This window comes from Sminthopsis crassicaudata, chromosome 5 (assembly GCF_048593235.1).
Source record: "Sminthopsis crassicaudata isolate SCR6 chromosome 5, ASM4859323v1, whole genome shotgun sequence".
Lineage (NCBI taxonomy): Eukaryota > Metazoa > Chordata > Mammalia > Dasyuromorphia > Dasyuridae > Sminthopsis > Sminthopsis crassicaudata.
Window position 1 is genome coordinate 209062753 of NC_133621.1, and position 27778 is coordinate 209090530.

At 36.0% G+C, this 27778-nt stretch overlaps 1 protein-coding gene across 1 annotated transcript in view; it reads left to right on the forward strand.

The window, feature by feature from the left end:
* Positions 1 to 27778, forward strand: part of WIF1 (WNT inhibitory factor 1) — a 109646-nt gene that overhangs the window by 79178 nt on the left and 2690 nt on the right. Inside the window, exons 7-9 of the mRNA XM_074269724.1 lie at positions 7560 to 7655; positions 21397 to 21492; positions 22688 to 22783. Of these exons, the coding sequence (XP_074125825.1) occupies positions 7560 to 7655; positions 21397 to 21492; positions 22688 to 22783 (288 nt within the window). The remainder of the gene's footprint in view (positions 1 to 7559; positions 7656 to 21396; positions 21493 to 22687; positions 22784 to 27778) is intronic.

Sequence of the window (27778 nt, forward strand, 5' to 3'; positions counted from 1 at the left end):
TTATGATTTATTATCAGTAAATGTTTGTTTTGTATACCTATTTTATATACCTATGTACCCAGTGTCACATAAAAATTTCTCAGGTGAAAAAGGTATATAAGTGAAAAAAGTTTAAGAAGCTCTGATCTAGACTACTTGTAAAGGAAATGCAATCATGTTACATAACAAGTGACCCAAGATGGAGGGGAGGATGGAAGAAGGAGTTGGAGAAACACTACTTTCTGAGGCAATCTATCCCATTTATAATCTGATTTTTAGGAAGTTTTTCCTATTCTAAAGTTTAAAATTGTTTCTCTTCAATTTTTACTAAGTGTTTCTACTTCTGTCCCCTGGAATCAAACCCTGCTTCATGTGACTATTGTAAGAATAACATAAATATAAAGTACTTTTCAAATGTCAGAATGCTGTACTTTTGTTGTTCAGTCGTGACACTATTTGATTAAAAAAAAAAACAATGTCATTGAATATGTTTTTTCCCTCAAATAGTATTTAATCCCCCCCACTTACATGTCAAGAAAAAATTTAGCATTCATTTCATTGAGTTCCAAATCTCTCTCTCTCTCTCTCTCTCTCTCTCTCTCTCTCTCTCTCTCTCTCTCTCTCTCTCTCTCTCTCTCTCTCTCTCTCTGTCTTTGTCTCTGTCTCTCTCTGTCTCTGTCTCTCTCTCTCTCTGTCTCTCTCTCTCTGTCTCTGTGTCTCTCTATCTCTGTCTCTGTCTCTCTCTCTCTCTCTCTCTCTCTCTCTCTCTCTCTCTCTCTCTCTCACACACACACACACACACACACACACACACACACACACATCAGGATGAAGTGACTTGCCACAGCTTTTAAGTGTTAAGTGCCTTAGCCCAAATTTGAACTGAGCTCCTCCTAAATCCATGGCCATTGCTCTATTCATTGTACCATATAACTGCCTCTTAAATGGGATTTTCTCAAAAATTCCAAAAATGGTTTGTCATTTCCTTCTCCAGGTCATTTTACAGATTAGACTTGCCTAGGATTACACAGCTAGTTAAATGTATGAAGCCAGATTTGAATTCAAGTTCTCCTTATTCCAAGATGGGTTCTTTATCCACAGCTCCACCTAGTTACCCCCAAAGCCACTAGAGCTATTAATAAATAACCAAATTGCATGTTTTTAGACCTTTTTTTCATTTTTTTCTCCCTCTGGCATGGTGAGCAACAAAATAAGGGGGAGGGAAAGATGAAGCATTTGACCTAGGATGATCCCTTGCCAGGGTGATGAGTAAAAGTCAGCACATTACAACATTATCACATCCAGTTTCTACATCATACTAGCTGATAGATACTTCTGTTCATTTCCAAATGAAGAATCTCAATGTCCTTTCCTGTGTTTTTCCTTCTGTCTGCTCCAGTGGTATGCCTATAAATGTTTAACTAGGATGTCTCTGAAAATGCAAAGCATACTTTTAAAGTTTATTCTGCAACTTTGTCTTTTTTTTTCTATCACTTTCTTAGGTCTAGACAACCAACAAAAACTAAATCAAGCCCTAATTTGTAGCATTTGGTGTTTTTTTTTATTTTATTTTTTCTTTTTCCCTGACTTTTTATATAGGAAAGTTCACACTGAAAATTTAATAGTCACTTCTCTAAGGAGGTATAAACTGGCTCCAACACATCTTCCAACCTGCTTTGAATCTCACTACTTCTCCCTCTATAAGAATAGGGCATGGACTAGGGATTTTATTAGTATAGGAAATGTCCAGATGAGGAAATTCTTCTAGCAATAGAGAGCATCCATCACCTTCTCTGCAAATTATAGTATCAGAGAATTATTTGAGACAGTGAGAAGACCCAGGATCATCACATAGCCAGTATGTATTTGTTGTGAGACTTGAACACCGGACTTTCTGGCTTCAAAGCCTGATAAGGCTAGCTGTCTAGCCATTAACCTCTCCCTCTCTCTCTAATAAAATCAACTCTTTGAAAGGATCACAGATTTTGAGCTGAAAGTGATATTATAGGTGACTTAGTATCTCCTCATTTTATAGATAAGGAAAGTAAAGGCCAATGGTTCGATGACTGGTAAAAGGTCCCAGAGGAGTCAGGGGAAGAGGTTCAATCCCTGGACCTCACACTCAAATCTATCATTCTGGCTTCTGTATCATGAGTCAATGTCTTCTCAAAATTCTCAATCTCAACTTGGGCAAATCCTCTGATGATCTCAGATAAATCTCTAATTTGTTTTTTATGATTTTAAAAAATATTTTTTCTGAACTTAAGAAATACAACAAACATTTCCATGACATAGCAGGATAGACAGGATCAACTTCACCTTCCTAGGAATTATATATTTTATTTCATTTCAGATACATTAAGCATCTACTATATGCAGAATATCATGTTAGGTCCTGGAAAAGAAACAAACCAATACATAATTATAACATACAAAACTGTATATAATAGCTGCATTAATAAGGCATAAACAAAGTTCCATGAAGTCTGAGAGAAAAAGTTATTATTGATAGGGAGGATTAGAGATGGTTTCTTCATGAATGTGGCATTTGATTTGTGCTTTTAAAAATGGGTAAAATTTAACAGGCAAAAAGAAGGTAGACAGAGAATTTAAGATATCAGAACCAGAATAAGCAAAATGACAGGGATAGGAAAACGAAGGGCATATATGGTGACAGAGAGTAAACTATTTGGATAGTATCTACAGTGTGTACCATGAAATAAGGCTGAAAAAGTGAGATGCTGTCATATTATGGAGGCTTTGAATGTCAGACATAGAAGCCAGAGGTTTACTTAAATTGATCTCTTTTAGATTGATTAATTCTAAATGTAACTCCTCCTCCTATTCTCTTATTCCTTTTCCTTCTTTTTTTCTTCTCTTCCTTCTCTTCTTTCTTCTTTTTCTTTTTCTTCCTCTATCCCCTCTCTTTCCTTGTTATCTTCTAGTACTTTCATCATGATTTGTCCTTCCTTAAAAAACTCCCCTTGATCCAAGATATTCTCATCATCAAGTTCAAATTGATGACACTGTGTCTCCTAACCCATTCAAACAGTCTACTTCCTCTGACACATTTTTAGGTCCTTTACCATATGCTTCTTTTAACTCAGTCACATTAACCTTACCTTATCATACCTAATTTCCCATTCGTGTATTGATCTTCTACACCATATCAAAACTTGCCATTCAAGAAATTTGATATGTGATACTACATGTATCTTCTGTAAAATTTCAGATTAAAAAATAAGTAATAAAAAATAATTAGAAAATTAAAAAAAATAAAATCATATGCTTCTATTTCTCCTCATACTAGGACCCATTTTGCTAAAAATATTTTCTTTTACTGGCAGAAATTATGATTTCTCCTCTCTCCTCCCCAAAAAGGAACATAACTTTACAGATAGAATGGGACCTCAGAATTAATCTAGTTAGAATATCAGAGTATATAGCAACAGTAAGATGCTGTGGTGAACAGAGTAATTTAGTTATTCTTATTCACCCCTATCCTCTTATTATAAAAGATAATTAATAATAACTAATGAAACAATTCAAGCATAAATGATTTATTAGCTAGGCATTCAAAAGAATGTATCAGTGGATTGCCTAGTTAATCCAAAAACCCTGAATACAGAGTAAAGCAGATTTTTATGTTCTCCCCTAACAATTATAATTATAACAAAAACAATTAACCAGGATGCAAAATTAAATAATCTAATTTCTAATTAGAGGAAAGTTTTGGGGCTTTCCAAGTTGAAAGGGGGGAAAAGTAGGTTTTGCTCCAGTAGCTTTTGGTGTCCTTTATTCATAAAATTAAAAAACGTTCATTAACTACATCTACCTACCTGTATAATACAATAGTTGGTTTAAATAACCTAGTTTCCCATGGATGAATAATTGAAAAACAACAAAATGGAGGCATTCACGTGGCAGCTTAATAGAGTTAATATTCAAAGACAATATTGGATTGGTACTGATTCTAACTATACTAATTGCATTTTATACATTGTTTCATTTTATCTTATTACATATTGCCTAGATGGTTTTCCTCATATAAACATTCTTTCTCTGCTCTGGGAAATTATGTCTAAAAAATCTGAAACTCCAGAGGAATGAGTATTTGTTTTGTTTTGTTTTGTTCTTAGCTCTGAGCTCCTAGCCACAGAGAGGACTGTGGTAAAAACATCTTTTGCCTGAGGATGTTTCCCCTTAATTGTTACCTTCTAACCATATTCCCAATAAGTGTGCCTAGACTGGCAAAATGTTTATAGTTCAAACAGTTTATGAAAACAAAGTAAACATTTGTAACAAAGAAAACTAAACAGATTGCCTACATCTGAAAGGGAGATATTTCAAAAATAGAAAGAAAATATAGAATTACTAAACCTCCATTCTCCAAGGTCTGACCCCTTGCTATCTCTTCCCATACTTTTGTGCTCCCAACTTCATATATCCTCTCCATCCAATTTAGCTTTATGTAAGCTCCAATAATCTATGCAAATCATTAGGAAATGCTATTTACTAAAACAGACTTCATCAAACATTGTTCTACTACCTTTTAAGAGTGACTTGGGGGCGTGACTAGGCATTCTTAGACCAATGTCATTGCTCTCTTTCTAATTCACTTAAGAAACTCGTTCACACTTCATAAAGAGATCCCTTAGGCATGGACACATTTTTTCAGTTAGTTTTATACCTAGTAATTGGCATTTTACATAATATCCACTTCCCTCTTTTTATAAATAAGCAATCAAGAGAGATAGGGTTATTTGCCCAGTGTCACTCGGGTAGTGTGTATATTACGTTGTATATCTATACTACACAGGTAGTGCCACAATTTGAACTCAGGTCTTCTGATTCCCACTGCTTTACTTTGAGATGCATTTCATAGATGAGAAAAACAGACCTAAAGTAGGTAAATGATATGCCAAGGATCACTTTGATAGTTAAAAAGCCATTAGCAATTTAAACTCAGGTTCTTGATTCTCAATCTTTTGCTCACGTTCTCCTGTAACACTCTCTGACAATAAATATTCTGTCAGTGGCTCTTAAACACCAAATTGAAGAAATTCTTTTTTTTTTCTTTATTTTAATAGTTTTTATTTACCAGATATATGCATGGGTAATTTTACAACACTGACAATTGCCAAACCTTTTGTTCTAATTTTCCCCCTCCTTCCCCCCCCCCCCCCCGTTGGCAGGTTGACCAATACATGCTCAATATGTTAAAGTATAAATTAAATACAATATATGTATACATGACAAACAGTTGTTTTGCTGTACAAAAAAAATCAGACTTTGAAATAGTGTACAATTAGCCTGTGAAGGAAATCCAAAATGCAGGCGGACAAAGTTAGAGGGATTAGAAATTCTATGTAGTGGTTCATAGTCATCTCCAGAGTTCTTTTGCTGGGTGCAGCTGGTTCAGTTCATTACTGCTCTATTGGAACTGATTTGGTTCATCTCATTGTTGAAAATGGTCACATCCATCAGAATTGATCAAGATACAGTATTGTTGTTGCCGTGTACAATGATCTCCTGGTCCTGCTCATTTCACTCAGCATCAGTTCATGTAAGTCTCTTCAGGTCTCTCTGAATCATCCTGTTGGTCATTTCTTACAGAACAATAATATTCCATAATATTCATATATCACAATTTATTTAGCCATTCTCCAATTGATCCACTCACTTTCCAGTTTCTGGCCACTACAAAGAGGACTGCCACAAACATTCTTGCACATACAGGTTCCTTTCCCCTCTTTAAGATATCTTTGGAATATAGCCCAGTAGTAACAAAGTCAAAGGGCATGCACAGTTTGATAACTTTTAAAGCATAGTTCCAAATTGTTCTCCAGAATGGCTGGATGTATTCACAATTCCACCAATAATGTGTTTTCCCACATCCCCTCAAACATTCTGCATTATCTTTCCCTGTCATTCTAGCCAATCTGACAGGTATGTGGTGGTATCTCAATAGTTGTCTTAATTTGCATTTCTCTGATTAATAATGACTTGGAGCACTTTTTCATATGACTAGAAATAGTTTCAATTTCTTTATCTGAGAATTGTCTATTCATGTACTTTGACCATTTATCAATTGGAGATTGGCTTGATTTCTTATAAATTATAAATAGAGTCAATTCTCTATATATTTTGGAAATGAGGCCTTTATCAGAACCTTTGACTGTAAAAATGTTTTCCCAGTTTATTGTTTCCCTTCTAATTTTATCTGCCTTAGTTTTGTTTGTACAAAAACTTTTCAATTTGATATAATCAAAGTTTTCTACTTTGTGATCAATAATGATCTTTAGTTCTTCTTTGGATATAAATTCATTCCTCTTCCATAGGTCTGAGAGGTAAACTATGCTATGTTCCTCTAATTTATTTATAATCTCATTCTTTATGCCTAAATCATGGACTCATTTTGACCTGATCTTGGTGTACGGTGTTAAGTGTGGATCAGTGTTTAGTTTCTGCCATGTTAATTTCCAATTTTCCCAGCAATTTTTGTCAAACATTGAGTTCTTATCCCAAAGGCTGGGGTCATTGGGTTTGTCAAACACTAGATTATTAAACTTATTGATTATTTTGTCCTTTGGACCTAACCTATTCCACTGATCAACTAGTCTATTTCATAGCTAATACCAAATGGTTTTGGTAACCACTGTTTTATGATATAATTTTAGATCTTGTACAGCTAGGCCACCTTCATTTGATTTTTTTAAATTAATTCCCTTGAAATTCTTGACCTTTTGTTTTTCCATATGAATTTTGTTGTTATTTTTCCTAGAACATTAAAATAGTTTTTTGGGAGTCTGATTGGTGTAGCGCTAAATAAATAGATTAGTTTAGGTAGTATTGCCATCTTTATTATATTTGCTTGCCCTATCCAAGAGCATTTAATATTTTTCCAATTGGTTCAATCAGACTTAATTTGTGTGGAAAGTTATTTTGTAATTTTGCTCATATAGTTTTTGATTTTCCCTTGACAGATAGATTCCTAAATATTTTATACTATCAGTAGTTACTTTAATGCCTGCCATCTAGGGGAGGGGGTGGAGGGAAGGAGGGGAAAAATTCGGAACAGAAGGGAGTACAAGGGATAATGTAAAAAAAAATTACCTATGCATATGTGCTGTCAAAAATGTTATAATTATAAAAATTAATAAAAAAAGGGAAAAAATTTAAAAAGTAGTTACTTTAAATGGAATTTCTGGAGAAATTCTTTTAATTGATGCAATTGCAAATATCAATATTGACCAAAAAAAAGTGTTTCTATTCTAAAATAGTGAGCAAATTTCAGCTGTTCAGAAAAACACTCAAGAAAGAATAATATTTTTTAAAATCATATTTATCCTAAATTTAAGACAGAAATGTCAAACTAGAGGCTCTCAGTTGTGCAGCTGAATCAGATGAAAATGTAATTAGAAAATGTTGAAAAAAATAAATAAAAACACAACATAGATGATGTTGATTTGTGGTTTTCTAAACCAATATATGGGTAGCAGGGATCAGTTTCTAATTTGAGTTTGAGGTCACTGGTCTAAGCTCATTATCTAATAAAGTACTTTCTTGTTATCCTTTAGCCAATTGTTCTACAACCTGCTTCAATGGAGGAACTTGCTTTTATTTAGGAAAGTGTATTTGTCCACCAGGACTGGAGGGAGACCAATGTGAAATAAGTGAGTACTTGATTCTCTGTATTTCATTATTTTATACAACCATAGAATTTCAGGCTTGGAAGGGTCCATGGGAATGACTTTACATTTAATTCTAAAAATATTTATTTTCTACTGTGCACAAAGTCCCACCCTAGCATCTTATATAAATCCTGCCTTATAATAGCTGCATGTGCAGCTAGGATGGTACAGTGGATAGAGTTCCAGGCCTGGAGTTGAGAAACTTATCTTGGTAAGTTCAAATCTGATCTTAAATGCCTATTAACTGTGTGATCCTGGGTCTGTTTACTCAGTTTCCTCATCTGTAAAATGAGTTGGAGAAGAAAAGGCAAGCCACTCCAGTATCTTTGCTAAGATACCTAAGATACACAAATGGAGTCATGAAGACTCGAACATGACTGAAAAAGACTGAACATAGTAGCATGGGATGATTCTGAGTTCCTGACTGCTATTTCAATGAACCCAAACTGGTTATTCCTACTAAGAGGGAATGCCATCATTTAAAAGCCTATTATGATGGATAGTTTGTCTCTCAATCTAGAGTCAGAGGACTATCTGAAGGAAATTGACCCTATGGAGATGGATGTTCTAGGCTATGATACCACAAAGACTTCCTACTAAGGGATACAGAGATTATAACCTATGTAGGTTATACATGTACCCACATAGATGAAATCATGAAGATCTGAGACAAGGTATTGTCCTAGGTCCTGGGGATACAATAGTGAAATAAGCCAGGAACTAATCTCAAGCGAGCTTAAAAATCACTAGCTATTCCTCTGGAGCCCTGAGCCTCCCACTGAGGGATGTTGCTAAAACCTTAAAGTGATATGAGGGATCAGAAATTAGAAGTTATAGGAAAGAAGGAGTGAGAACTGAAGCCTTCCAGGATGTCTCAGACACCTTGGTCATAGTTATGCTATAATTGATCCAAGGGATCAATGCCAATTGAGGCTACATGACACCTATAGTGAAAGGGGCAAAGCCAGAAATAATGAACAAAAACAGGTGAAGGAAATGGTGTGATTGTTTTGGAGACATGCACAGAGAGTAGTAGTCTATATTTCCAACTTACTGTCTGGTTGCACATATCCCTTAGGGTCATACCTCTCCTAAGGTTGTACAGTGTCCACTCTGCCACTTGTCCAAGAAGAGAGCCCAGGTCCCTCTCCGAGGGGGTACCACCTAGGTGTTCCAACACATAGTGGCATTTAATAAATGTATATTGATTGGTTTGTTTGGATATTTGTTGCAGAGATATTGCAAGAATAGAAATTTCAAAATGTTTTCTCACTGGAAATATACTTTTCTCCACACCACCTCAGTCCCTGGGGGAGAATAGTTTCAGACATAATGCAGTTACTACTGCTGTATTTGTCCCACCATATTTACTTTTGAAAAAAGCAGGGCCAGTAGATTGATGAATATGCATCTTTGCTACCTTTGACCTGAGTCAAATTCATCCCTTGGGACTTGATTCTTTACTCTTTGGCTTCTACAAATTCCAACATGGATCCAGCTCCTGGACTTCTAGTGGCTTTCTCTGCTGACCTTTTAATGCCTGCAAATTCATAGCCATCTCCAATAACCTTTACTTAGAAGCTGGACAAAATGGACTAGCTTTTGGCTTTGTGCCAAAACAATTCATTGTTTTGGTTCTCTAGGCCAAAATCTAGCAAATATGGACTTCTTGCTGTACAGTACCTCTTAAAAAAATTGTGATAATCACTTATTACCGGTACACTGAACACCCTCTTCAACACAAAGGATTAGTGGTTTATCCTGTTTTCCAGGGAGAGGAAGAGATGGAGCATGAGATTTGTTTTGGCTGGTTAGTATTTTTGAATGAACTCAGTCTCATTAAAAAGACTCTAGTTCACCACATAGTGAACCAAACCAGTTATAGGATGTCTGTGCATGCTGCAAATCAGGAAGTAGCTTCTCCCTCTACTCTCCCCAGTCAGGACTTGTTGTCACACCTATTCAGAAGCAGGTTACTCAATTCTTTCACCCGGAAATTGCCTCAAAAGAGCACACTGCACATGTTCACCACCTTTCTGTTACGTATATGTATAGGTATCTATCTATCATCTATCTGTCTATATACACACAAAAATATATACACACATGTGAATAAATACACTTGTAAACATTCATGAATGAAATAAAATATATCTAACATGTATGATAAATGAAATAACCTATATGAAGCACTTTGTGAAATTTAAATTATATATGTACATATGTATATGTGTGTATGCACGTATGTCTATATGTATGTGGGAGTGTATCACAACAACCCTAGAAGGTAGATACTTCAGATATTAGCCTCCTTGTTTTATATTATACATACACATACAGGTACCTAATGCCTATAGATAATACAAGTATTATCCTCATTTATTCTTTATGAAGAAACAGACTTAGAGAGATCCCACATGGATGCAAGTGGTAGATGCTAGGGGTAGAACTCATAGTCAGATATTTCTTGAGAAATTTAGCCATCTACCATGCTTTGTGGAAAATGGACAAAGAAAATAATAAATAATAAAAAGAACTTTTACATGGGAATATGGAAATATGTAAAAGGCATGATTATAAATGCATAAACTTACTTCCCCAACATATGAGAGGTATAGTGCTACACACACATACATACACATATCCCTATACAACATATACCCCCCTCCATCTCTAGGGAGGGGGAGGGGATGAGCTTCATAGCTCAAATTCCTATAAAGTACATTCCCAGTTCTAAGTCCAAAATGCTGCTCAAATTCAGGTCCCAAACATGCTGATTTGTTCTGGCTTCCAGAAAGCTGCAGGGATCATTTCCAGTTAGTTTCTGAACCTAAAGACAAAATTAGAGAATTGAAAAAACATTCCCAGATTCATTTCTCCCTAGCCAAGAGAAAAGAGAGGGAGAAGAGGATGTAAATTCATCCACTCTCATTGTTTCAATTCATGATGTCCATGCTAAGTGCAGGAGAAAGAGAGTGGGGAGAGGGGGGAGAAAAAAAACATGAAAAGAGGTGAAGGGTCCATAGCTCAATTAGTTTTAATGACATTGCAGCTAGTCACCCATGAGATAAAGGAAAAATGGCTTCATGTTAGATGAACAGGGCATGCTCAAAAGATCTCTCTTAGGTGTTTCCATATTAGAAATGGGAAGTTCTCAGAGAAGCTCAGGTCACAAATAATTATAAGAATTCTGAGAAACAAGAGATCACTTGCTGCTGCTGGGAATAAGGAAAGCCTATACTGGGTTCAAAGGAAAAAGCATTTATCAGCATTAACCTAAAAACACATTTAAAAGGCAATCCATAGTGAAGCAGTCATTAGACTCTCTTAAATCAGAAAAATCCTTACCCAAATGAAGGCCTTGTACAAAATCAGGAGTCATCTTATTCCCTTGTGTTGGTATCTAGATAAAGGATCTCTTGTATTGACTTGGGGAACAGAGAGACCATAGTGCGTGAATGTTATTACCCAAATTCCAGGCTGGCTTAACAGATTACTTGTTCACTGAAGTTATATTCCTAATTAAAACTTTTTTTCCTTAAGCCTAACTTCCACCTTCTTTGTGGAACCCTTCCTTGATTCCCTCCACCTTTTATCACTCTTCTCATTAGCAATCTTTCTTTTGCTCTTATCATTGACAACTTTGTATTTTGCTTCTATTATATCCCCCAATAGACTATCATCTTGAGGCCAAAAATGGTTATATTTTTTGGGTCCCCAGTGTCTAGGGCAGTGTATACACATAGGAGGATCTGTTTTCTGGTCCAGATCTGCAATTTCTTTTGTATAATGTACTGTAGGAGTGTAACCTCTCTTCACCAAAGCAATTCATTGTTACCTGGTGAAAACCAATTTGCTGATGTGTGTGTTCAGCCCCAGTATGCCAGAATGCTAAGGCTTAAATGACACAGAGATTGGGCAGTGCCTTCCTCCCCAACCACTTGCTTGTTGGGTCCATGCCCTCATTCCTTATTCCTTCTTAGGCAATTAATAAGGTACTTTGATTTCAGTGGTCTACACTAGCCCACTGTCTTGCCCCACAGGTAAATGATAACTCCTATTTGTATCACATTAGTTCTTTGTATAAGATGCTATAGGCTATCCCAAGAGTCACTTTAAATTTTTTTTTCATTTAATAGCATTTTATTTTCTCCAATTATATAAATAGTTTTCAATATTCACTTTTATAAGATTTTGAGTTCCAATTTTTTTCTCCCTCCCTTTCTTTCCTCCCCCCTCCAAGGCAGCAAACAATCTGATATAGATTATATATGTACAATCATTTTAAACATATTTCCTGATTAGTCATGCTATGAAAGAAAATAAAAACAAAAGGGAAAAACCATAAGAAAGAAAGAAAAAAAAGTGAAAATAGTATGCTTCAATTCTCATTCAATCTCCATAGTTCTTCCTCTGGATTTGAATGAGATTTTTTTATCCCAAGTCTAAAGGAATAGTCCTGGATCACCACATTGGTGACAGGAGTTAAGTCGATCATCATACAATCTTGCTGTTACTGTATACAGTGTTCTGGTTCTGCTCACCTCGATAAATATCAATTCATGTTTTTCCGGCTTTTCTGAAATCAATTAGCCTTGTCATTTCTTATAGAGAAATAATATTCCATTACATTCACATACTATATATAGCTTATTCAGCCATTCCCCAAATGATGAGATCCACTCAATTTCCAATTCTTTGTCACCACAACAAAAGCTGCTACAAACATTTTTACACACATGCCCTTTTTCCTCTTTTTTGATCTCTTTGGGATACAGACTCTGTAACAGCACTGCTAGATCAAAGAGTATGCACAGTTTGATAGCTTTTTGTGTACCAGAATTCTTCATGTAGTTTTAAACTATTAAAAGTTGAAAACTGTGCTGGTTTTTTGGGACATTCTCTGTGTAAATTTGAGACCTGAGTGGCTTTGAGACCTGTGGTCATAGCACTCATTCGGCTGAATGCAAAACCACCAGCCTGCTTGTGGTCCTGAGAACAATGAGAGGGGAGGTGGCCACCCATGCTGTTCCCCATTGGCATCTGTCCTCCTCCCATAACTACCATCCTTGTGGGACACAGTGTCCTTCTTTAGCGAGGGCTTCCTTCTCTCTTACTCTGAATACATCCTGGATATTTAATTGCTTAAAGGCATTGAGAGGTATGTGTAATTTGGCCTCTGGTCCCTCAACTAATGGTCCTAGGGAACCTATAAATGTTTGTTGAATTGAATTCTTATGACCTTTTGAAGTTAGCTTGTAGTTTCTAAGTGGGCAACTAATTCATTTATTGATCTTTATGTACAAAGTGAAACAAGATTTATTCTTGGTAGGGTGCTGCCCAGACCCCTCCTCCTTCTCTTACCAAGTACCCCTTATGAATAGTAGGCATTTCTTAGAAAAATGTTGCAGGACAGAGGGGTGGTTTGTGGCCATTAAAACAGACAGAAACCCATCGTTCATGGAGATCTGGAACCCTTGACCCTGGCAGCCTCATTATCGTAGAATTCTACCTGGCATATTAGCCACAGACAAATTTAATTAGTTGCTAAAACAGCTCACATTCTTTCTTTGAATTTTTATTAGTAATTCATTTAAATGCAGAGAGAACCACATTCTATATAGCTTAGGCAAAGGATCCTTCCTATTGATCTCAGTGTAGGAAAAAAATCATTACAATCATTTTTCTTTGTAGCTAATCTTTATGGACAGAGACTTCTAGCACAGTTCACTGTGAATGAAGCTTATATTATTTCATATTCACATCCAGAGTCCAGAAAATAGATTACATCTATAGTCTGGTGAGCAAAGAGAATGCATTACTTCTCCCCTCCTCCCCTGGCTCCTGTGTCTGCCTAGGAAGCTGCCTTCCTCCCCTTCTTTTCTGTGTATGTGTTAATGGAAACTTGCAGGTCCTTATTTGTCCCAGCTGTGTTATAGCTATTGCAAACACCACTGTGTCTTGGTACAGTCACAGTGCCAGGGACACCAGAAAGTTCAAAGCCTGAAAACACTGACTTCTTTTTTTTTTAAACTTTCAACCCCTAATTTATTTGTTTTGTACTTGCAGTAGAAGATGAAATGATTTGAAAGAAGCCTTTATTTTTCTTTAATAGCGCTAATGTGTTATACCAATGATTTGCATAGGACATGGATCTTTAATTGTCAGGATGTGGTTTCATATCATTAATTATTCTTCTTTGATGAAGTTTGCCCTAATAGTCCCACTTAACTCTCATCACTTTTTGTCGCATTTAGAACTGACGGAGTAGGCAATTGATTCTAAATTTCTTTCTCGTGTCACTTTGTTTTCTCTCTCCATTTCAATTTCCAGCTTTATGTAGGGGTTGAATTTTCTCTATTTTATATGTCCTCACATATTTTGAATGAGATGGAGTCTTAGAGAGGTCTTAAAGATATTGCTAACTGGTCACTTCTAGGACCTTCTAAAGAAATTCTTATTTCTTTATTATTTTTTTTTATTAATTTTATAATTATAACATTTTTGACAGTACATATGCATAGGTAATTTTTTACAACATTATCCCTTGTACTCCCTTTTGTTCATAATTTTTTCCCTCCTTCCCTCCACTCCCTCCCCTAGATGGCAGGCAGTCCCATACATATTAAATATGTTATAGTATATCCTAGGTACAATATATATGTGCAGAACCAAATTTGTTGTTGTTGTTGTTGTTGCAAAGGAAGAATTGGAACAATCACATAATCTGGGGAGAAAAACAAAAAATGCAAACAGTTTACACTCATTTCCCAGTGTTCCTTTTCTGGGTGTAGCTGATTCTGTCCATCACTGATCAATTGGAATTGGATTAGCTCTTCTCTATGTTGAAGATATCCACTTCCACCAGAATACATCCTCATACAGTATCATTGTTGAAGTGTACAATGATCTCCTAGTTCTGCTCGTTTCACTCAGCGTCAGTTGATGTAAGTCTCTCCAAGTCTCTCTGTATTCATCCTGTTGGTCATTTCTTACAGAACGTATTCCATAACCTTCATATACCATAATTTACCCAACCATTCCCCAATTGATGGGCATCCGTTCATTTTCCAGTTTCTAGCCACTACAAAAAAGGCCACCACAAACATTTTGGCACATACAGATCCCTTTCCCTTCTTTAGTAAGAAATTCTTATTTCTACCAAAGCGAGTACGTTACAGATAAATTAGGGTCACCCACTACAGCAATTAGAAGAAAAGCCCTCTGAATTTTAGGAGTTTCAAATGAGAATAGAGTCTTCATTTATTTCTCCCACCCATTTCAATTTCTTCTTTTGGATGCAGAAGTCTCTCTAAATGAATGATTATGTGCTAACTTAACATCAACACTAGAGAAGGGAAAAGGAAGGTTACACATAAGGCTTTTGTGTCCAAAAGAAATTTATTAAAGAATATTATTTACAGCTGGCTGGAGATGTGAGTTAGATGCTGCAGGCCTTTAGATCTGGGTCCAGATTTGGGTAATAGCATGGCATTTTCCTAGATTGGAGTGATGGTATGGCATATCCAAAGTTTCCCTTTTTTATAGGAAAAAAAATCCATCTCTGACATGTGGAATAGATGATCCAGTGTCTGATAAGGAGTAAGGTATTATTGCTCCTTTTGCTTCAATATCTATTCTGAGATATTTAATTACAGTTACTAATTGAGGAGAGTGAAAGGATGAGACTGGAGAGTTTCCTGATTTATTCAATATTAGCTGGCCAGGAGAGGGGGGTGTTGGAGAGTCTTAGGTGCTATGATGCCATTTAGACCCAGATGTACAATTACCTATGGAATTTTTATTAGGAAATGAGGTAAGAACTTTCTTGGTTGGTTCTAGAAATAAAAGCAAAAGGCAGTAAGAAATAATTAACACTTACAGGATAACAGCCAATAGTCATGAATCTTTCAAGGGAATTTCGTCACAAATTGTCTAGTTGATGTCCAGAAAATGGTCTTGTATTATTTTCTCCGAGTAAGCCTTTGAAGGAAAGGGAGGGATTTATGGCTTTTTCCTTCAGGATTCTGCACACAGAATGCTAATTCATACTCCACAGGGAAAGGAGGAAACTTTTACAAGGAATCTAATGTTAAAAGAAAAAAAAAAGCCCCAGTGTTTATAACATCTATGTGTTCATGTTCCCTATGGAAGGAAAAGGGAACAATCACTTACTATGTGTGAGGCATTTTGCAAATATTTCCTTTGAATCTAGTGACAATCCTATGAGGTAGAAACTAAAATTATCTTTATTTAACAATTGAGGAAATCAAGGCAGACAGCAGTCACTTCTCCAGGAACATACAAATCTTAAGAATCTGAAGCTCTTTATGACTCCAGGCCTAATTAATTCTCCATCTACTGAACCACCTGGTTGCAATATCAATTCCATTACAGGCCCCAGAGGAAAGTATACACAGAAAGTCCTAAGAAATAAACATATCTTTATGCATGTAATAAGAAGGCTCAAGGAAACCTGAACCACACCTTATGAAATGAATCGTGGAAAAACAACTTAATAAGTCCTATGATACAGGAAAAGATTGTGGAAATTGAGCCTGAGTTAGGAAGGGTTATTCACATCTCCTTTCCTACCCCAAGCAGGGAAAAAAATATAAACAATAGGAAAGTTTAGACTCCAACTGAAATGACTAAACAACGAGGAACATAAGTGGAAAGGTAGGAGTAGAGAATCATGAAGGCTGGCAATATATGTTTGCCAACTGAATATCTCTGCTTCACTTTTTGTTCATCCTTTCATATAAGCCTGGAAGTGCAAAGATTAAATCATCAAGGCCAATTAGAAGAGGTGACGTGTAAAGGTAGGGAAATTACCCTTATATAGAGACCATTAGAACTAGAGTCAAGAGAATTGTATTTAAAATCTTGCTGGGACACTTAGTAGAACATTGACTATTTTAACTTTGCTGAATTTCTGGAAGTTAGACTAGCTTCCATCTGAACTAACACTCATTGGCTAAGAAGGTGAAAAAATAAAAGGTGCCAAAATTCCTCCCCATTTAGTGTTCATGATTTTTAAAATAAAATTTTCCTAAGGAATAATTCTTCATCCATTCTTCAGGGAATGGCGGTGTGTTCTTTTTGGGAGAAACAGGTAATTCTGGAGTCAAATATCTGAGTCAATTTTATGTGCTGAAAAGATAAAATATTTGTTGTTGTTCAGTTGTGTCTGACTCTTTGTAACCTCATTTGGGGTTTTCTTGGCAAAGATATTGAAGTTTCTCCAGTTCCAGCTCATTTTATAGAGTGACTTGCCCAGTGTCACATAGCTATTAAGTATCTAAAGTTGGATTTGAACTCAGGATGATGAATCTTCCTGGCTCCAGATCTGGTACTATATCCCACTATGTCACCTAATATTTATTAGGAAGTAAAGAGAAATTCTCACTTCAATATTCAAAGGATGTAGGGCTGGAAAGGACTCCTAGATTAGACTACCAATATTACAGAAGAGAAAATTGACAGATTAAACGATTTAGACAAGGCCACACAAGCATAAGAGCTAGAATTTGAACTTAGATATTTGACTCCAGAATCAGTATTCTTTATACTTCTTTTAATTGTCTTTCTGAAAATCAATTTTTTTCATAATTATAGTTGGTGATAGGGTAAGTTTTTTGTTTGAGTTATTTTTATTTTGCTGAGGAGTGAGATTGGATGGTGATGGTGGGAAAGACATAAAACTACTTGGCATAGACTGTGTTTTAATTTACAGTTTAGGGGATTGTCTAATACAGAGCTTCTTTAAAATTTTTTCCACTCATAACTCCTTTTCACCCAAGAAATTTTTACATGACCCCAGGGATATAGGTATATAAAAAAGGTACACAAATCAAACATTTACTGATAATAAATCATAATTTCACAACCCTCACTTTCACTTTTCACGATTCCATATAGGATTGGAACCCACAGTTTAAGAAGTTTTGATCTAATATATCACCAAGGCTAATAGTTCTTAGGATAGAAGTTGAAAGATATCAGTTATACCAGAAGTACATAGAGAATGGTTCTCAATTTTACCCAAAGCTAGTAAAATCTCTCTTTCAGGCTGTGGTTGAATAAAAGAGGTTTGTAGGGTACATAGTTACAATTCCTCTTTCAGAAATTTCTCAGGTTAATTGAACCTTATTTAATAGGATGTTTGAAAGCAAACTGGGCCCTTAATGGCAGTCAGAGGGTTTTGTTGTTGTTCCAGCAATCTGATTAATTATTGAATAGATCCAAAAGTTTGAAGAGTGGGAGGAGGAGGTAGTTCATAATCCTAGGTGCTATAATGTGTCTCCTTCCTCAGGCAAACATATAGATCCTTAGACCTGTGACTCTATCTTCCCAAGACATTAACTAGCTAGGAAGAATAAAAGCTTCTAAAGGAGGGAAGTTGTTTGAAACAACAGTTTCATTCCTTCTCTGTGTGTATACCAGAGGCTTTTCTTTAAATGAATATTAAACAAAAAAAAAGGTGTGAGGGGGAAATAATATATTTGAAGCCTTGAGCTATGAAAAGCTAATAATTGGTAAGTCCTTCTGAAATTTTTTCTTCCAAGTTCCTTGATGTGGTTTCCAATCTGAATGGTCTTTCCTGGGCTTAATCTCTCTCTTCTCTCTTGAAAAATTCTGTCATAGAATGGGTAGAGTAAACTCTAGAGAGGAAAAATATCAGTATATCATTATGATATCTAAAGTATCTTCTCAATTTAAAGTTCTATGAGGCTATAAATTATGAGAATTCCAGAAAAACCTGTTTAGTTGAAAAAGAAGATAGAAGTGTGGTGAGAAACCTGGATCATTCAGAGGACTACACAGATTTCTTCAAATATAATTGTGTCCTACTTTAAGAAAATTTGATATACATTGAAATTTAGGAAATTTGAAATATTTATTTTCTTTTAAAAAATCCCTTCATCTTTGAAAAAAAGTGTTGATTACATGGATCTTGTAAAAAGTACAACCAAAATGAGATGACCAGAATAAAAAATTCATCATTAATTGTTTGATGTTCATTGGAATTAAGCCTGCAGTGACGTGAGATTGAATAAATGAAGATATTTGCTATCCTTTTATAATGTGCTAAGAATAGTGTTAAGCTCAAAATAATAAAAAAATCAAATTGTGAAATTTATTTATGATTTTTGACATAGAATTTGTACAGAAAGAGGACAGGGAGATCTATGATGATCATTACTAATAATTACAGTAATAATTAAAGATAACTGGTAGGCTTAAACCTATCAGTGAATTAGGGGCATGTCTATCCTAAGTATTTGAAGGTTTCCTCCAACAGAAGGGGAAATAAGAACAATTTTGTTCCAATGGCCATGAAGGTACCTGAAACAGGTGGTGTGGAGTACCTAAAACTTGATCAAAAGTTGAAGTTGCTAAAGTCAATTACTGTATGTTGGGCAATTGCCAATCATTTTGCTTTTTATTTTGCCACTGTTGAAACTCTGCTTCATTTAAAATCATTTTGACATCATTGGTTGTCTTCAAAAATGAAGGAAGAACAAGAAGTAAGAGTTATAATAACAGCAATGATATCCATAATGCAGAAACCAACAAAGAACTTTAGCAACAGATAAGTTGGCTAAGGCAAGCCCTGTTCGCAGAGAATTTATATTCTAATAGGGAAAACCTGACTCTAAGAGTGACCTTTAGTAGCATAGCCTTCCCTTTGAGGAAACATCCTAAATTACTAGCATGGATTCAGGCAAAGTAAATGAGCCAGCCTCAGCCCAGGAAAAGAAGGTCTAGAGAGATTTAAAGTGAGTTCCACTTTGAAATTTATGAAGGGATATGAATTTATTACATTTATTAGGAACAAAAGCTTATGTTTTTATGCTTATGTTCAAGAGATCTACTTTAAAAGTCCCTCCTCTCTCCCTCCCCAAAAGAAATCAATTTCAAAAGTATAAAAAAGTGATGACATAGTTAAATTGTCTATATGAAAAAGGTCTTGGGGTTTTAGTGGACTGCAAACTCAATAAGAATTAGTAGGGTGATATAACAGACAAAAAAGTCAATGAAATTTTGTGCTGCATTAAGAGAGATAAGGAAGTGACTATACTAAGTCTTGGTCAATCTACATTTGGAGTATTATCTTCAGTTTTGAGTACCACAGTTTAGAAAGAACATTTATAAGCTAGAGAGCAACTAGAATGGAGACATGTCAACTGGGGCGGAGTCTATGTCAACTGAAAAAACTGTGAATGTTTATTCTGGAGATGAGAAAGCTCAAGGGGAGCATAAAAACTGTTTTCAAGTACTAGAAAGGCTTTTTCATAGAAATGGGATAAGACTTGTTCTGTTTGTTCCTAAAAAGTGAAGCTAGGAATAATGATTTGATATTGCAAAGAAGCAAATTTTAAGTGTCATGTCAGAAACATATTTCCTGATGATTAGAATTCTCCCAAAGGGAAATGGTCTACCTTAAGAGGTGTTGGGTTCTTTGTCACATAACTTTAAGCAAAGGACAGACAACAATTGGTTATTATCATAAAAAAAAGATTCTTTTTCAGATATGGGATGGACTGAATGTCCACTGAGATCTCTTCCACTTCTAACTTCTTGGATTCAGTTTGCAAAACTTTGATAGACATAAACTACTTTTATTTTTAATAATAGCTTTTTGATTTTTATCTCACCACTGACAACTTTGTACAACTCTACCTTATTTAAATCATTTTGACAACATTGATTCTCTTCAAAAATGAAGGAAGAACAAGAAATCATAGTCATAGTAATAATAATAACAATGATAACACAATGCAGAAACCAACAAAGAGCTCTAGCAACAGATAAGCTGGGTAAAGCAAGTCTTGTTCTCAGGGAATTTATATTCTAATAGGGGAAAACCTATTTAATTTTCAAAATTAATGCAAAAATAGTTTTCAACATTCATCCTTGCAAAACCTTGTGTTCGAAATTTTGTTTCCCTCCCTTCTCCTCACTGCTCTCCCCTAGATAGCAAATGATCCAATATAGGTTAAACATGTGCATTTCTTCTATACAAATTTCCACAAGAAATTTTGCACAAGAAAAATCAAAAAGGGAAGAAAGTGGGGGGAAAAAGCCAGCAAACAACAATGAAAAAGGCAAAAATGCTATGAAGTGATCCACATTCAGTCCCCACAGTTCTGAGTCTGGGTACAGATGGTTCTTTCCATCACGGCTTTTGGGACTGGCCAGAATAATCTCATTATTGAAAAGAGCCACATCCATCAGAACTGATCATCACATAATCTTGATGTTGCCATGTTCAGTGGTCTCCTGGTTCTGCTCACTTCACTCAGCATCAGTTCATGCAAGTCTCTCCAGGCATTTCTGAAATCATCCTGCTGGTCATTTCTTACAGAACAATAATATTCCATAACATTCATATACTATAACTTATTCAGCCATTCTCCAACTGATCGGCATTCAGTTTCCATTTCCTTGACGCTACAAAAAGGGTTGCCATAAACATTTTCCCTTTTTAATGATCTCTTTGGGATACAGGCCCAGTGGTAACACTGCTGGATCAAAGAGTATGCACAGTGTGATAGCCCTTTAGGCATAGTTCCAAATTGCTCCCCAGAATGGGGATCAGGTCACAATTTTAATTGATTTGCCTAGGATCATACAAGTTATGCCCTTGGCAAGAACTGATCTCAGGTCTAGGCCTAACTATACTAGATACCTTTTAATATATGGCTTTCTCTTTTAGGCAAATGTCAGCAAACCTGTAGAAATGGTGGTAAATGTATTGGTAAAAATAAATGCAAATGTTCCAAAGGCTACCAAGGAGATCTCTGTTCTAAACGTGAGTACCTGATACACTTAATCCACTTGGTTAAGGGGTAAAAAAAGGATGTCTCCTGGAATATCACTCCTGTATTTGCTATATATTATTGCTACACCGGTAGCATTTTAATTTGTCTTCACTAATGTGTCAGTTTTATTTATGTGGGTTCTTAGAATTATGAAAACTCCAAGCTTATAAAGAAGAGGAGAACAAAGAAAAGAAAAACAGAGGAGATGAGAAGAAAGAGAAGAGAAAAAAGAATGGGAAGAAAAAAAGAAAAGGGGATAAAGGGGGAAGGATAAAGGGGAGAGAAAAGAAAGAAAAAAGGAGAGAAAAGAAAAAAGAGTAGAGGAAGAGAGAGGAGAGAAGGTAAAAAAGAAAAGAGGGAAGGAAGGGATGAGAAAAGGGAGGAAAGAAAAAGAGGGAGGGAACAGAGAAAAGGAGGAAAAGAAGAGAGGGAGGGAAGGGAGAGGAGGGAAATGGAGAGAGGGAGGAAAAGGCCAGAAGGGGCAAAAAGGAGAGGGAGGAAAGAGAGACAGAGATGGCAGGGAAAGAGGGGGAAGGGAGAGAGAGAGGCAAAGAAGAGAAGGAGGCAAAGAAGAAAGAAAGGGAAAGGGAGAGGGAGGGGAAGGAGATGGGGGAATGGAGAGAAGTAGGGAAAGGAGAGAAGGAGGCAAAGGAATGAGGGAGGAAAGAGAGAGGGAGATGGAGAGAGAGAGAAGAGAGAAAGAGAGACAGAAAGAAAGAAAGAGAGGGAGAGAGAGAGAGAGAGAGAGAGAGAGAGAGAGAGAGAGAGAGAGAGAGAGAGAGAGAGAGAGAGAGAGAGAGAGAGAGAGAGAGAGAGAGAGAGGAGAGAGAAGCAAAGGAGGGAAGGAGAGAAAGGGAGAAAGAACATACAAAGCTTTCTAAAGATAATAAACTTCCTAAAAGATAATCATGTGTCACTGTCCTGCACTGTCAAAGCCCTACTGGGCCTGAGCCACCTTTTGTGGCCACAAGGCATCATGCATCGTTTAATCTCTTAGGTAACTGAGAGGACTGTGTGCTAATTCTACTAGAGAATGACTTAAGAAAAAAACACCTCTCCTCACTCAAGTAAGAGGGATTAGGCCAAAACTAACACATTTTACAGAGCAGCAGGAAAAGTAACTGCATAATTTGGACTGAAAACAAACATTCAGAAAGCTTTCTTTGCACTATTCTCTGATTCTAGCTGTCTGTGAGCCTGGTTGTGGAGCACATGGGACCTGCCAGGAGCCCAATAAATGCCAGTGTAGGGAAGGCTGGCACGGACGACATTGCAACAAAAGTGAGTGGGAACTGATATATGTTAGAGTGGGCCCCAGAATTTCCCTTAACTTTCTGTCACTCCCATCCCACTGGCTCCAGAGGTGAGGATATGTTGTAATTAAAAACTGCCTCTGGTTAAAGTAACTTTTGACTCACTGATGCAGCAGATTGCAAATGATGAAATACTTGCCAGTCATAATTTGATCTATTTAAATCAAATTTGAAATTGGCATTCCATTGACTCTTTAATATAAAGGTCTTCTCTGGAATTTTAAAATGACACTGTGCCCATGGAACATTGAGATGTTGTACAACTGACTTAGCAACTTTAACAGTGAATTTATTAAAAGTTGTAAGTAGGGTCAAGGATACAGTTATCACTTCTACATCTCGACTTTCCCCATCTTGGTTTCAATATACTGTGGGTTGATATAAGAAATTAAAGGAGAATTTGGGGAGAATTTTGCAGAAGCCACAAATAACACCCAGAAATCATCAGACAACACAAAAAAGTTTAGAAACTCAGAAACGCATAACATATATGCATGGTATTGTATAATAACCCAAATTTTATAATAAGGTACTATAAATATCCCCTAAAAGAAAAAAAAATCTCTGGTATGAAAGGATGGACAAAAAATTTATGCATATTTTTTAGATGACAGAGGGTGGGGGAGAGGCATATCCCTCCTCATGATGTGGAAGAGATAACTGTGTTTGGGTGAACCCATTGAGGGAAAAATGAAGTATTGGAAAGTCTATGCAGGTAATTTAAATAGGCTCAAAATCATACAGATATCCCAGAAGTCCTTTGCTTACGGATCACTAAGGACTAGCAAGCCTGGACTTTTAGAGCCAGTGTGGAATAATTATAGATTTAAACTGAAAGGTGAACTCAGTGGTCCTAAGACTCTAGGTTTAGAGTACATTGAAAGGCATTTTTTCCCCACTCACAACCTTTTCAATCAAGAAATTTTTACATGACTCTGAATATAATAAATGTATGTGTATTACACAAACATATAATAAAGATAAAATAAAACATTTGTTGAGATTAAATCACAAAGAAATTCATTTAAAAACAATTCTTTGTTACACATGTACTTTTTCCCTTTTTAAGAAAATGAAAGCAAATTTGCATACTAATGAGATGGATGTGCCTGGGTTTTTTTGACATAAAGAATGAAATCTTGGCAGAATATTTGACACCTTTTACTGTGGTCAAATTTTTCACAACCCTCACATCCAGTTATGTAACCCTATATGAGGTCACAACCCATAGCTTAAGAAGCTTTGATCTAGAACAATGATATCAAATGCAAGTACAAAGGTCCACCTATACATGAGGATCCCTGTAGCTCCCATATTGACAGTTTAAAATGGAATATTGCCAATATTGTGAGTACTTTCATATATTTTGCTAAATATTTCCCAATTACATTTTAATCTGGTTTAACTGCAATCAGAAGTATTTGGAAGTTGGGGTGTGTGTGTGTGTGTGTGTGTGTGTGTGTGTATGAGAGAGAGAGAGAGAGAAACAGAGAGAGAGAGAGAGATACAGAGAGACAGACAGAGAGACAGACAGAGAGAGACAGAGAGAGAGACAGAGACAGAGACAGAGACAGACAGAGACAGAGACAGAGATAGAGACAGAGACAGAGAGACAGAGAGAGAGAGAGAGAAGAGAGAGAAAAGAGAGAGAGAAGAGAGACAGAGAAAAAACAGAGACAGAGACAAAGACAGAGAGACACATAGAGACATCATAGAGAGACACCTCTGAACTAGTACAACCCCTTTGCTTTACAGGTTAAAAAGAGTATAGAAAGCCTAGAAAAGTTAGGTGATTTGCCCAAGATCACAAAGCTAGGTTTCTAACTCAGGTCCTGGGACTCCAAATTCAGCAATAATATCTTCCATCAAACCCCTATCCCCCACCTTTTTAAAATACACATACAATATCCTGTATCAGATTGCTTAAAATCTCAGAGAGAGGGTAAGAGAGAAAGGGAAGGATAGAATTTGGAACTCAGAACTAAAAAAAAAAAAAAAGTTTAAAATTGTTCTACATATAATTAGAGAAAATATTACTTTAAAAATAAACTGGATAAATAAAAAAGAAAAAGAAAAGACAGAGATAAGTACACACTGGATATCCCTACCTCTGTTAGGTTGGAAGCACAGTGGCCACTCACTAGCTAGTCCTATCTGCATAGGAGCTTTAACCTGCTCCATATTAGATTTAAACAGATTCTCCCCACACCCAATTGGTTTAATTTAGAGCATCTTCTAAATTCCCATCTCAAGAGATTGCTAATCTCAGCCTCTTAGCCTTAGGGATTACAGATGGCCAACATACCAGCTGAATCCCTTTGCAGATGATGAAGATGAGACCTAGAGAAATTGTGTCAATTATACCAGACCATATAACAAATAAATGATAGACTTTAAATAAATTAAAACTCAATGCTGATTGACTTGGAATTTTAACTGAGATTCTCTGATTATAAATTCTGTGGCTTTTCCCATTCCATTACTCTAACTATATAATTCATATTTCTAGACTTCTTTTTGTATAATCATTTCAATGATGGCTGACTATGACCACTTTTAGGGTATTCTTAGCAAAGATACAAGAGTGATTTGCCACTTTCTTTTCCAGTTTATTTTACAGATGAGGAAACTGAGGCAAACAGCATTAATGACTTGCTAGTCACAGCTAGTAAATGTCCAAGGTCAGATTTAAATTCAGATCTCTCTGACTTCAACTATGACACTCTATCCACTGGCATTTATTAAACTGACTATGTACCAGGTACTGAACTAAATAATGAGAATACAAAAAAAAGGCAAAAATAATCCTTAGGAGTTCACAGTTTGATGAACTTTATGATTTGCAAAGCACTAGACATGTACTAGCTAATTTTATTTTCACAACTCTGTGAAGTAGTTGTTACTATTTCCCCTATCTTATTTTATTTTTTCTAATAAATTTATTTATTTTTAATACATATTACTTTATGAATCATGTTGGGAGAGAAAAATCAGAACAAAAGGGAAAAAAAACATGAGAGAGATTTAAAAAATAAAACAGAAAAATGAAGTAAAATTGCATGTGTTGATTTACATTCAGTCTCCTTAGTTCCTTTTCAGGATGCAGACGGCATTTTCTGTCTAAAGTCTATTGGGATTGCTTTTAGATACTGAACCACTGAAAAGAAGCAAGTCTTTCATAGTTGATCACACATTCTTGCTATTATTGTGTACAATGTATTCCTAGTTCTGCTTGTTTTGCTCAGTATCAGTTTCTGTAAATTTTTCCAGGCCTTTCTAAAATCAGCTTGTTCATCATTTTTTATAAAACAATAATATTCCATTACTTTCATATACTATACCTTATTCAGGCATTCTCCAATTGATGGGCATTTACTCATTTTCCAATTCTTTCCACCACAAAAAGAACTGCTACAAATGTGGATCCTTTTCCTTCCTTTATGATTTCCTTAGGGTACAGAGCCAGTAATGACACTGCTGGGTCAAAAGATATGAACAGTTTGATAGCCCTTTAGGCATAGCTCCAAATTGTTCTCCAGAATAGTTCGATCAGTTCACAACCTCACCAACAATGCATTAGTGTCCCAGTTTTCCCACATCCCCTCCAACATTTACCATCTTTTTCTGTCATCTTAGCCAATCTGAGAGGTGGGAGGTGGTACCTCAGAGTTGTTTTAATTTGCACTTTTTAAATCAATAGTGATTTAGAGCATTTTTCATATAACTATAGATGACTTTAATTTCATCATTTGAAAATTGTCTGTAGATATCCTTTGATCATTTAGCAATTGTATTTCTCCTGTTTTAAAGATTGAAAAAACAAAACAAAACAAATAACTGATCCTAGAAGTACTTAAGTGACTAGTCCAGAGTGACAGAGTTAGACAAAGAATTTTAATCTAGTTCCTTCTCCAACACTGCCCCCTGTGTCATTCAGCCTTTTCAATATTTTTACTCCAATGATCTGGACCCATTTTCCATCTATATATAAGAAAACACGGCTTTCATGATGGAGAAGGGGACAGCAACAAATGTTATTCACCTTGATGTGATTAATACTTTCACAACTCTGAGTTCCCAAGTCAGAGGATAGTTTACCTACTCCAAACTATGAGAAAAAAGGGGGGGAGTAGAAGAGACTGTCACGTATATAGGGTGATTTGATCAGAACTGACATAGTCTGAATTGAATATTCCAAATAGTCCCATCCATAGTCTCCTCCACCCATTGTTATGGCATGGTATCTGAAATTCCCTCCATGAGAAGTCATTCTTTGGGGATAAGGCATTGTGTGCCCAGAACACTGTTAAAAAGCAACTAAGTGATCCAATTATGCTAGCGCACTCCCTCAAGCCCTGAGGAAGCAGGCATAAGCAAATTTTGATTTGGGGATAGAGTGATAGAGAAATTTTGGGATGTGTAGTGCTATCAAGGAAGGGGAGATCTCAGTAAAGCAAAACCCAAAGAGGTTCTGGCCATATAGACAGAAGCATGAGAACACTGGGCACCTGGATGGGGACAGGAGAACCCTGGCAATGTAATCTACTTCATAACTTTACCCAGGGTCATCCTTTTCTCAAAGGGAAGTGGGTGGATTTCAGGTGGCAGACTTTGTTTTCCCCTGGTATGTTCCCTGGTATGGTACTTCATGTGGTTTTCAACTTTGGATTTTATACACTAGAAAGTCAAAACCACCAAACAAGACACCAATTCTGACTTGATCAGTGGCATAAACTTACTTTTGTCTTGTTTGTTTTTTTCATTTTTAATTAGCCTCCACTAGTGTATCTTTAAACTTTTTTCTATCAAAAAATGTAAAACTTATTAAATGACATTTTGCTGCTTGCAAAAGAAATGTCATTAAAATAAAACGAAATTGGTTACCATACAGGAAGGTGTTGCTGGCAGGGCCTGATTTTCTAGATTTGGGGGAAATCCATTTGGTGAATTGAATTAGAATTAA